We start from the raw sequence: 12,809 nt of genomic DNA on the forward strand, positions 1-12,809 counted from the left end.
AAACACTAGGCAAAGTCTAGGCAGTGAACTCTGATCTGGAGAACCGGGTTTGATTCCCCACTCCTCCACATGAGCGGCGGAGGCTCATCTGGTGAACTGGATTTGTTTCCCCACCCCTCCACCTGAAGCCAGCTGGGTGACCTGGGGCTAGTCACAGTTCTCTTAGAGCTCTCTCAGCCCCACCTACCTCACAGGGTGTCTGTTGTGGGGAGGGGAAGGGAAAGGTGATTGTAAGCCGGTTTGAGTCTCCCTTAAGTGAGAGAAAGTTGGCATATAAAACCAACTTCTTCTCAACTGGGCTTAAGAGGTTTTATATCCTTACCGGTGTTCGCATTCTACATTTCAAGAAATCAAAAAGCGACCTCTTCATTGTTTTTTTATTTATGTGTTACAAATCAGTGCAGAGTCTCAAAGATTATTTTACCAGTGCACAAAATAACTCCTGAGAGTTTTGGATATTTTAGAATACATAATCAAATCCTTTCATGTTATGAAAAAAAGAGCCTTCACAAACTCGAGAGGCAACGTTTTGCTCTTCCACAGTACAGGCAGAGTTTAAAACATTTTTAACTTTAAAAATAGATCATGCTTTAAGTCTCCCAGTGAAATAGACAGTAGCTCAAACTGCTCCATGTTGGCCAGCTTACACCTTCAGATTACTTCAATAAGCAACTCGCTCCACAATGATACTACCAAGTTTTCTTTCTCTGCATCTGAAGGCAGAAGCAATTCCTTCACACAGATCGTATTGCAGCTCCAGATTTGCTTCAGTGCATCCATATGTGAGAGTGGAAACCGTAACCCATGAGTCTTTAAATTAAAAAAAGAGGATTTGTTACAGATATCTGGCTAAACAAAGCATTCAACATCTTTTGCGAAGTACTATATGCATGTGTCCCTTATGAACAGAACAAAGAACGAACCTGGGGTATTCCTTCCTCATTCGTATCTTCATCCCCCATCATGTGCGCTTCTCTCTTGTTTTTTAAGGAGTGATAGATATAAATCATCTCTTTGTGTGTATCATCCTAAGAATCGAGACAGAGTTTATCAGTTAAAGCAAATCTGAATCCCTCTGATACCCAACAGATCGATGCAGGAGCCTCGCCATTCATCTGTTGTGCGGGTAGCAACAATCAATATAGTTCTTATAAAATTATGTACTGAACTCCTCAACTAATGTCAGATTTGGTTATATTTTTTAAAAAAAGCTGAAGTCTAGTTTAAGTTCCTCCCAAAATATTTTCATTTCACCTTTGCTTTTTAGAACACAGCAAGTGTGTCACTACAGTGTCGTAAATCCTAATCATGTGCTGTGGGATACAACTAAGTAGTTTAAAAATAACACAGCCACTGCACCAAAGCAGAAAGCTTTACTGAAAAGCTGTTCACTACAGGCATTCTCCGCATACGCACCAAAGGATCTTGATCCGGTCCCACTGTAATTACAGTGTAGTCTTTAAACTGTAATCTGATCGTGCTGTCAACTTTGGGTAGCTTTCCTCCTTAAATGGAAAATATAAACACATTACTTAAGAGGAGAGAATGTTCCACTCTCTCAATTAAGAACAAGGTACTGCAGTCAACCCTGAAAATATTTATTTACAACCTTTGTATGCCACCTTTCTGCCCAATTAGGTCCCTCAGGGCGGTAAAAACTGTACAAACAATCAAGGGGGATAGACTGGCAGCACATTCCTGAGCTTTAAGGGCGAAAGCCCTTAGGAGGCCAAGAAGGTGCTGCGCCAGTGTTTGGGGCCCCCCGCGCCAGCATCCAGGCTACTTACAATGGCGTTAGTGGCCCCAGCCCCGGTGTGGAGGCCCAGACACTGGGCACCACTGCCACAGCACTGCCCCAGAACACCGGCGGGACCTTCTGCCGGCGTCCCACCAGCATAAAGGCCCATGCTGGCATTCCGGGGGGGAGGAGCTGCCTTTTTAGCAGGTGTAGCCTCACTTTTCTTTATTGGGCTTTTTTTTTTTTAAGTTTTTGGCGCCAGAGAAACGGGTTAGGAGGTGCTGCAGTGGCACCTCCTCCCCGCCATCCCCGAATGCCAAATTCCCTAAATTTGGTTCCATGTTCGAGAAACCCTTTCTCAGGTTGTCACCAGTCTAACTTCAAATGATAGGGGCACCTGAAGCAGGGCCTCTGAAAATAATAATGGGTCAAGTAGGTTCGTATAGGAGTAGGGATCCTTAAGGTATGCAGGTCCCATATAGGGCTTTAAGGGTCAATACCAGTACCCTGAATTGGGCCTAGAAGCAGATTGGAAGACAGTGCAGTTAGAACAAGGCTGAAATAACTCCCTGCATGAGAAGTCTAATTGCATGATCTCAGTTACACCTAAAGTGTAGACTCCCATGGAAGATTGCAGAGAATATTTCTTCTACTAGACAAAAGACAAGGCTTAATTTTTCTCATACTAGAAATAGCAGCTGTAATCTTTTATGGGTACTTCCTAAAAACCAAAAATAAATTGAGAATTTTTAAAAGCATAGCATCTGGAAGGGGCCTTTTAACAAATTTACACATATTACTTCATCTGTGGCAAATTGCAGCCATGTGACTGATAGATAAATAAAGAGTTGCACCATTGTATCTATCATATGAAGTGGTTCCTCACTCTTCATGGGAAAACCACCAATAGTATTTTTATTGCTTTTAAGTCACCTGGAGCCAAAGGGTCAAAGCTATTCAGAAAGAAGGGAGGTAGTCTGTTCATAATGAAATCTTTTTTCATGTCAGATGACTTCAGCTCTCTGCCATTTTCCAGCTGGTCTGCAAGATGTCTCAGGAAACCACTTAGTCTCTTGGACGATTCAGACAAATCCATTTTCTAAACAAGGAGAAAAGTGTTGGAAACAAGATCCTAATTTACTAGAGAAGGAAGTACAAAACTCTTCAGGTTTTACACATGCTAGCTCTCCCAAGCTACTGTGAAGTCTCCTGTATAAAGAAAAGAGTTGTCATGAGTTTTCTGGGAGTAGCAAATTTTTCATCCCAGGGTCAAAGTTTTGGATAAAGATCTTGAATGCAACCAATTACCACACTGGAAATATAGTAGGGAGCTCTCTCACTTATAATATAACTTGCTTATCATCTGGAATATGGTTGCTGTCAAGCTATAGTCAGTAAATATATTAGTTATTCTGGAAAACTTCAACCTAAATTAGAAAATCCTATGTTCAGATCATCCATATTGTTCTTAAAGTGAGATGGGAAATCATAAGATCTGGAAAACAACGTAGGCCTAGTTTCTTTGTCATGGTTCCTTATCGTTAAGCCTTTAGCATTTGTCATGCTCACAATGACAAATATACATCTGCAACATCAAGGGATACTACATTCATTTGATTTACTAAAAATATAATAAAAGCCACCGTTTGGAATACTTCAGCTTCTGGCATCTTTTTGAAGCACAATATTTTATACTTGCTCTTAGGTGACTGGCTCCTTTTTAAAGAAATCTTGATTGACTCAATTATGTTCCCATAATAAAGAGATCAAGCTAGGAAGAAAAATAAAGGAAAACAGGGAGCCATTATGGTGTAGAGGATTAAGATTAGGATTGGGAATACCCAGGTTTAAATACCCACCTTGTTATTCATCTTGTTGCTTTACACTGGGCCAATCACATACTCCCAGACTAACCTAACTCACAGGGCTATTGTGATGATAAAATGAAAGAAGAAATAAACAGCTCTTTGGATGAAGAGCAAGATAAAAAATGTACTAGATAAAACAGAAAACATCAAGGCTTAGCAGTCATGCTTTGGTCTCCTTCAAAAGAATTTTTTTTAAAGAGCCAAATAGTATATAAGATCTCTTCTAAGAGACAAAGCCAATATCCCTTCTTCAAAAATTTTGAACTCCCAGTAGATATCCAGGGAATTACTCTGTTTAAAATGGAGCCTGTGAACTATTCCTCTGAGAGCAGAGCACACGTGGTTTTTCCCTCAGCCATCTTTACCATCAGTAACTGTCTTGGTATACTCTTCCGAAAGTCAATGTCGTCTTTTGCTGAATCCAACACAAGTCCAGGAATGACATCCAACAAGAAATCTCTCCAAGAGCTGTGTGCAAAAGGCATTAAAGAAATTAAAAAGGATAAGCAAGTCAGTCTGACGCAATGTTTCCTGTTGAAAATAAAGAGCACATGAAGGCGGGCTTCAAGCATCAGGCCCAATGGCCCAACAGCCAAAGAGCTACCGGTAGTTCCAATTACAGTACTTAAATAATAAGCTTGCTTATTTTATTTGTACCCTGCCTGAAGTGGTTTTCAAAATAAAAACAAAACCCATTTAAAAACACATTAAAATCCAGCATTGGGGGCGAGGGGAACCCATGCAAGCATAGGCCATAAAAACAGACAACAGGCAGACTAAAAAAACAGTTTTAAGACTAAAATAGTGGGTTTTTAAAAAATCAACTCCTTAATTAAAAGCCTGGGTGAACAGAAATGTATTGGCCTAGTGCCTAAAAGGGAGCAATATAGGCACCAGGAGAGCCTCAACGGGAGAGGCATTCCATCAGCTAGGTGCCATTACTGAAAAAGCCCTGTCTCTGGTTGCCGTTCAGATTGCCTTTGAAAGTTGGGTGACAGAGAGCAGGGCTTATCAGGCACATCTTAATTGGCAGGCTAAAGAATATGGCAAGAGGCAGTACTTCAAGTACCCTGGCCCAAACCAAGGGGAGTGCAAACCCCTTCAGGACAAGATGACTCTTCAATCCTCAAGCAGCTCTGTTATTGACCAGGAGCACCTCTGTCTTTTCTGGATTGAGTATCAGTTCATTGACCCTTATCCATTCCGTTATTTATTTATTAAAACATTTATATCCCACCTTTCCTCTTCATTCAATAAGTTTAAACATCCCCATCTAAAACAAAAAATAAAATAACAAGCCCCCAAATCCCTCCCTCCTTAAAAGATACCTGCTATTTAAACCCCCTCAAATAGCCCTGGCAAATAGGTAGGACTGGCAGCACCTCCTGAAGATCCAAGGATCAGTTATTCTCTGTATTAATAAAGAACTCCTTTTGGTTATTTTAAGTGTTGGGTTAATTTTATTAAATTTCCTTTAGTAAGACCAGGTGTTAAATGTTTATTACTGCCATACAACACCCAGTCAACCAATGTGTGTGTGTTAAGAGCCGTCAGGTCACTTCCGACTCATCGCAACCCTATGAATCAATGTCCTCCAAAATGTCCTATCTTTGACAGCCTCGCTCAGATCTTGCAAACTGAGGGCTGTGGCTTCCTTTATTGAGTCAATCCATCTCTTGTTGGGTCTTCCTCTTTTCCTGCTGCCCTCAACTTTTCCTAGCATGATGGTCTTTTCCAGAGACTCTTGTCTTCTCATAATGTGACCAAAATACGATAGCCTCAGTTTAGTCATTTTAGCTTCTAAGGTCAGTTCAGGCTTGATTTGATCTACAACCCACTGATTTGTTTTTTTGGCAGTCCATGGTATCTGTAACACTCCTCCAACACATTTCAAAGGAGTCTACTTTCTTCCTGTCATCTCTCTTCATTGTCCAGCTTTCACAAAGTCAACCAATACTGACTAAGAATTACATTTAGAAAGTGCTTTTATTCTTTTTTAAGGAATTTCTACCCATTTCCCCCTCAGGACTTGGGAAAGCCCCCAGTATAGGTGCTGATACTCATAGTACCACCACCAAAAAAAAAACCCTGCATTTATTGAGCCATTTAATTCGCTCTCTCTAAAGAACTCCTAGAAACATTAATGGTTAAGAGACTGGAATAGTTATAATTCTTCTAATCTAATTGTTTCTAATATCATACTCCAGATATAGGCCGAAAACTAAATAAAAGATTATCTCAAGTTATGTAGCCAATGGCTTTGCCAGGGGCTAACCTGGAACTCTGACAGTTAGTCAACTCAAAAGGCTGTAGACCAATTTTTTTCTTCTACATTCCAGTTTCTGGAGACCTAGGTGGTTGTCAATATCTACCTATCTATCAAGGGAGAGAGATGGAGTTTGCCAGGTATACAATAGCCTTGGGGAGGGGGAGGGGATGCAGTACCTATTCAATGAAGGTAGCAGGAACTTTCTGACATCTGGCTGATAAAAAACAACATGGAAAGGGTCTCAGACAGAGAATCTTTGTCATGTTGAGGCAATCCAGAGCACATGATGAGATGAAAAAAGATTTTGGAATTCTTTTGAGGAGGGTTGAACTTCAAGGAAAGAAGCTAACAAGATGCCTGAGAAAGGGTAAAAGGAATCTGCATTATTTTGCCTACATCTTAAATTACCATCACAGGAACTAAGTTCTAGACCTAGGGCGAGAAGATGCATATATTGCCTATTTTATGTTCCTTTGCTCAGATGTTTGTCAGTTTTTGCTCCATTGTAAGCTTTCCCTTTTTTTAACCAATGGCTACTTATTTAACAAAAGATTTTGTCAGGGTCCATTAGAGATCCCCTGCTCCAAGTAATGTGAAATGTGGAGCCCAGACCATACATAGCTTTAAAGAGCAACGCCTGCACCATCAATTAGACTGAAGCAGCCAACAAAGTAGAGCCTGCATGTGCTTCTGCCTGCCTCCTTAACCATAGAAAAGATGTAGAACTTTGCATTAGCTGAAGGTTCTAGGTACTCCTCAAGGGTAGCCTCATGTAAAGAACACTACAGAAAAGTTTGGAAGTTACAGAAGCATGAATCAGCATGCTAATACCCTTGTCTCTCAGGGCAGAACCAGCACTGCAAAAATCAATGAAAAGCTGTTCTAGAGCCAGCTATCCAATAGCAGGGGCCAAGATAACACCAAGACTGCACAACTGTGCCCATGGGTCAAAAAGCCGATCAATACAACACAGCACATGGGCTCTCAGCTGACGCAATCAAGCACTTCACAGGACTTCACTTAAAGCAAAGCATTTCAGTTGGTGTTGAGCATGTGGCTTCCACTGCCTCAAAGTCACCTGCAAGAAAACTTCACGAGAAACACAAAATAGAGTGCTTACTTGTTCTGACACATGCTGATGGTCACGTGGGTAGAATGAGACACCCCAGGAGGTGTGTCAGCTTGGTGAATGGTTCCTCTTGGAAAATATAGCAGATCTCCAGGCTGGAAGGAGTTGGGTGGATGCAGACAGTTAAAATTATTATTTGGATTTTTAAAATGTAGTGCCTTATTAATTTAGTTTATGGGGAAAATATATTCTTTCACATATATGTATATTCACATAGCATGAGACACACACACACACACACACATATACACACACACACACACACACACACATACAGATCTAGAATCACTATGCATGATGAGTAAAGTAGCAATCTTTGGTCAAGAGACATTTACTACTGGGTCAGGTTGACCCAGCAAGCAGTTTGCAAGCCAGCTGATCTCACTTGGTACAGGCAGGTTCCCTAATTAAGCCTGGAGCTTTGATTTAAGACAAGAAGTGTCATCCTGGAATGTAAACTTGGTTTCCTCATTAACCATTAGGGAACGCCTTGAAGAGCATTTTCTATTGGATATGCAAATAGTTGCTTATACGTCTATAAGAGTTTATTGGGCAGTTGAGTCTTACGTGTGTATTACGCCTCTGTAACCACCCATTATCAAAGTCTATATCCATGCTTGCAACCCTTTGATGTGGGTGGAAATTGCTCTGCGCTTTAGGCAATTTTCACCAGCATTTTGTGTATTGGCCAATAAAAACAAACTGCTTTGAATCATCAACTTCCGACTGTTTTATTGTGATTGAATATTGATACAATACAACAGGCTTATCAAAAGGACTACAATGCTGTGCTGGTGAATATTTTTAAAATCCCTCACAACCACCAAAGACAACTGAATCTATTATGCCAGTAAAGGTTATCTGATTCTGACTTGACAACTGAATCTACCATTCCAATCTCACAGAACCCTCCCAATTTCATGCACAGCTGTACTCTCGTAGAAGCATTCCAACCCCAAACCCTGCAGCTAAACTATATATATCATTATATTTATCCTGCAAGTCCAGAAAAGTGTATATTTACAGAATAAAGGTAAAGGTCCCCTGTGCAAGCACCAGGTCATTCCTGACCCATGGGGTGACGTCACATCCCGACATTGACTAGACAGACTTTGTTTACTGGGTGGTTTGCCAGTGCCTTCCCCAGTCATCTGCCCTTTACAGAATAGTCACCATTATTTACTGTGAACCGTATCATACTGATCAGCTAAGTGTGATGCAGATACTGTGGACGGTATCATATCATTCTGATCAGCTAAGTGCGATGCATTCCATCAGCACAAGACACAATCTGTAGTGGGGGAACCTCTTGCATCAGGGACTTGAGCCACCTTTAGCCAACCAGAGTTCCAAGATGCATGAAAGGTTGTCAGGAAATTCACAATATTATGTGAATTAAATCAGCCATGTCTTCACACCCCCATCTACACTCTTGAGCATGATTCACAAGTAACAGCAATGGTTTCTCATTACAGAAATCAGCCTTGGGATCCTCCATAGTCCACCTTCTCCATAAACACAACTCAGAAATCAACTACATTCACAACAAACCATGATTTGTTAGGTCTGAATGCACCACCTTATTAGTCCAGGTTGGAGGGAAATGTACAAACCATGATTTGTTGCTTGAACAAAACAACAAAGATTTGCAGTGAAAAAAGAAATTATTTCCAAAGAAGGCACAAGTGGGGAGGGAGCACACCAAGCCAGTGACATCTCAGGCTCATTCCCATAATGACCATATTTTTGCTGCTGCGCATGAACTATGTATGCCATACACACCAGGTTCTATGGGAAATATGGGAAATAGATCTATGGGAAATAAAAGTAGTAAAAATGATTGAAAGCAGAAGCATAGTGAGATAAACACACCAAGAAGGTCACCATGACCTTCCCCTAAGATCTAAAAGAGGCAGAAAAAATTACTTCTAATATCAGAGTAATTCAAGGTTGTAAGGTGAAGGAAGAATTTAGTAAGGTGCGGGGTAATTTGTTACTTCATTTTGGGGAAACCTCTGACTGTAATATAAGTAATTTAATTAGGTAAAGCAATATTTTGTGTTTCAATGAGCAGAGAATTTAATGGCATGCAGTGATGCCTCCATTGGGGTTAGCAAATGAAAAGCCATGCATGAACTTCTTCTTTGGTCTATGTAGTCTTGTTATCATGTTTTTTTCCTTTGGTCTATGTAAATCTATATTTTGTTCTTTCTATGTTTATTTGTTGGGGGGGAATTAAAAGGGGGAAAAGAGGCAGACAAGCTTCCTTGCCATCAGAGAGTGGATTTTATACACTTTTGAAAGAAATCTTCCCGCCTCTAAGGTCTAAAGGTCTACACCGCATGCACCAAGCACCAGTACCTTTAATAAAAAGTCATGTGTTGGAGTTCCTATTCTATCCTCAGGTTCAACATTGTATTCCTGAGCTAGATTCACAGTAGGTTGGTACAGCTGCCAGTGCTTCTCTCCTTCTAGCTGCAGAATAAACACCTGCAAAGAACAAAAATCAATACTGCATCAAGAAGCCCCATGGTGTCTACCTGGTAGACATAACTTCACTGAAGAACATGTCTTTGTTGGCAGTTATTTATAAAACATAAAATTATCCTCGTAACACTGACAAGAAGTAGGGATTATCTAAACTATCATGAACCAGAAAGTACCAATGTGAATGCACATTATATATATAACACATACACAATGGCTTCCAGGAAGTCACTTTATTTCTGCTGTCAAAACAGTTGTGGCAAGGATACTTCTAGGCAATTTTGTGTCCTCTTACCTCAACGTCATCATAGTGTGGAGGCAGGCCTTGAGACCCTGGAGGGGTAATATAAACATTAGATCCAACCAGTGAGCCAAAGAAGCATTCCAATTTCTCCTGGATTCTCCAAAGTTCATCCTTTTTTTTAAAGGAAAGATAGAGAGTAAGTTAGGTAAGACAATGGATTTCTCTTTCCTCCATCACATCTACACTATATTCTTCTAAAAACATACACCATTCTAGGCAGACTGACCTGTAAGGGACAAACCAACAACAGGCACTAGTCCCTCCCTCCAATAAGGGTGCCTGCTGCTTACAAATGTACTATTTGTAAACCTATCAGCAGGTAGGATCAAATTTGGATATTGTATTAACTTGACATTACTGGAAGCAGAAACAAAATGGACAATTAAGTTAGACGTAATCCTGTACAGCATAGTGTTCCTGGAACACAAGAACATTCCATTTAACCATGTTTCATTTTAACTGGTCCACTTTATATTCTCCTCCAGCCAAGTTTTTCCATTAACAACAGTGGTCCATTTCAATTTATTTGAGGAACTTCACTATGCAGTTCCAAACAAAAAAGATTCACTAGTTCATGAGAAAGCGCTGAATGGAGGGTGGAGCCATGCATGCAGGGACGGTGGCCAGTCATTTTCGTGCCCTAAGCAAGGCTAACTACTTGTGACCCCCCCATTGCTAACCAATTTTGGAAAAAAAAGATGTCTTGTAGAAAAAAATAAAAACACAAAATGTTTTATAAGATGTTATAATTAATTCTGTTCCATAGCACTGTTGTGGTACTTATCTTAAAATAAAAAATATATATAAATTGTCAGTTGCATTTTTTTCAAGAAACTAATTTGTTTAAAAACTGTGCCCCTCAAGCCAGTTCTGCGCCCCTCGGTCTGCACCTTAGGTGATCATCTAGTTCGCCTAATGGTAGCACCGGCCCTGCATGCATGGTTCACTGGTAGATTATCTCTGCTTGTCTTGAAAAAAATCCAAGATCCAAGTCTCTAGTTAAAACGGGACCAGGTAGTGAGTTATGTGAAAGACCTCTACCTGAGATCCTGGAAAGCTGCTCCCACTCAAGAGTAGACTGTATTTACCAATGGTCTGATACAGTGTAAGGCAGCTTAATGCGAGTTCATGTGTATTGGGAACAAAATCTTTTTAAGCATAGTAAATAAATAAATTTTATTTGCGGCTAGTATGCCAGATAAAACAGGTAAAACATAAACTGACCATACAGAGTAGATGTTTACAGCTTTTTAAGCAAATTTATATATAGTTACAGTGTAATTCCTTTAAAGCACAGTACACACCTACGAACACATACCCAAATGAAGTAGGCAAGCATCAAAATTGCTTTGGTTATCACACTACCCAGAAAATAATTGTGTCCATCACACATGGCACACTTTCTCTTCACTTTTACAGCAGATTACGCCACTCAGAAATTTCTGAACTTTATTTTAATAATTTTACACGAGTAACAGTTTAGTCATAGATATTTAAATTGTTCTGGAAACAATTCTTGAACTTACGCATAAATGAAAAATATCAATTTCTAATGAACTCCCACTCAGTCCAAGTGTGACAACTTCTTCCAGATTCAAATACCATACTGACCTGAACCATTCTTCCTCTTACACTAGAAATCTTGGCTTTACCTACCTCCTGTAGGTCGAAATGAAATAAAGTTTTCCTGTAAAACTGACATTCTGTGTAGCTTCCTGAGACTTAACAATCAATTTAAATCTAGTAAACTAAGTATATATTGTATCATTTTCCAAAACTTCCAAAGCCAAGAAAGATTAAATGAATACTGTTTCCAAGAATATCCAAATCAGCATCAATGACATCTGAAACATCCCTCATCACCCCCCAAAAGGTGATGCAAGCTAATTAACCTTTTTTGCACGTTAAATGCTTAGGAAAAAAGAAAACCTGCACCTCAAATTCATCTCTTACTACAGAATTTGAAAGTTGTACCTAGAGACCAGCTGTATCACACGCTATTAAGTCTCCATATTTCAATTTGTTGAAGTTAATACCTTCGCTGACATCTTGCCACCACAGTGGTAACTGCGTAGCCAGAAGGAATAATAAAGCAGGCAATACAGAAACTGAGCAATTTACTTTTTTCTTTTCTTTTTTTGAGAAATTCCCTTCAACTCTTTTCCAGCTGTGCTGGTGACAGTAACACATAACACTGAACCCAGATGGAGAGTGAGATCCCAAGGCCTCAGTTAAGCATAGACCTGCATTAGCTCAACATTACAATTGCAAAAGCCACCACAAAGTAGGGCAACCACAAAACCTCACCTTGAATCGCTGGGGCTGATGAAATTGTATTGTTCCTTTTTTCTGATCAAAATCTCTCTTTAGCTGTGCGTAGCTGACTTTGCCATCTTTGTTAAAAATCTTCTTTCTCCCATTCACACATTTGCAGACGTTGATATCCCTTCCGTAACATAAACCCCGGTTGACTAAGCTTTTCAGGTCAGTTAATTGAAACAAAGACTGATAGCAGGATGCCATGGAGGGGTTCTCTCTCTTAAGAAGCAGCGGCTTCTGCTCCCAGTAGTCTCTGAAAAATACCTCTGGTTTGATGGGAAAGATCAAACTTGCAAACATACTTTTTGGATGGTCACATTTCGTAAGCAAAGGACACGCTGTTTCCACTTTTGCTTGTTTGCATGGTGTCAGGTGTTCCTCTTCTGTTCCAGTCTGTCTCCTTCCTTTCTTTGGCATGATCCTGTGCAAGTGCCCCAGAAATTATCAGTCCAATTCTATGCACGTTTAACTGAGAAGTAAATGTGAAATGAATGGAACTAAGCAAGCATGGACATGATTGCAAGCTATTCTGGGACTGTCCCATTGAATTAATGGAACTTACTTCTAGGTAAACATAGGATCAGGTTGCTTGGTCATAACCTTTAAACATGGCTAGCCAGAATGGCACCTCACTGATGTCAACTTGAGGACTGAAGTGCCTGTTGGTAGCATTTTATAAAGTAAAACGGAAGGAT

The 12,809-nt window shown here is 40.1% G+C and overlaps 1 protein-coding gene across 1 annotated transcript; it reads right to left on the reverse strand.

Annotated features, from left to right (window-relative positions):
• Nucleotides 1–631: 631 nt before the first annotated feature.
• On the reverse strand, nt 632–12,532 carry RIOX2 (ribosomal oxygenase 2). Its single transcript, XM_056858728.1, has 9 exons — nt 12,103–12,532; nt 9,787–9,906; nt 9,366–9,494; nt 6,996–7,099; nt 3,972–4,074; nt 2,672–2,837; nt 1,417–1,505; nt 924–1,028; nt 632–810 (listed from the first exon to the last, which is right to left on the reverse strand). Exons 1-9 carry the CDS (start codon nt 12,529–12,531, stop codon nt 652–654), a joined length of 1,404 nt encoding a protein of 467 aa, XP_056714706.1. The 5' UTR covers nt 12,532; the 3' UTR covers nt 632–651.
• Nucleotides 12,533–12,809: the final 277 nt, after the last annotated feature.

The sequence above is a fragment of the Euleptes europaea genome, chromosome 12, assembly GCF_029931775.1.
Source record: "Euleptes europaea isolate rEulEur1 chromosome 12, rEulEur1.hap1, whole genome shotgun sequence".
In the NCBI taxonomy this organism is placed as follows: domain Eukaryota; kingdom Metazoa; phylum Chordata; class Lepidosauria; order Squamata; family Sphaerodactylidae; genus Euleptes; species Euleptes europaea.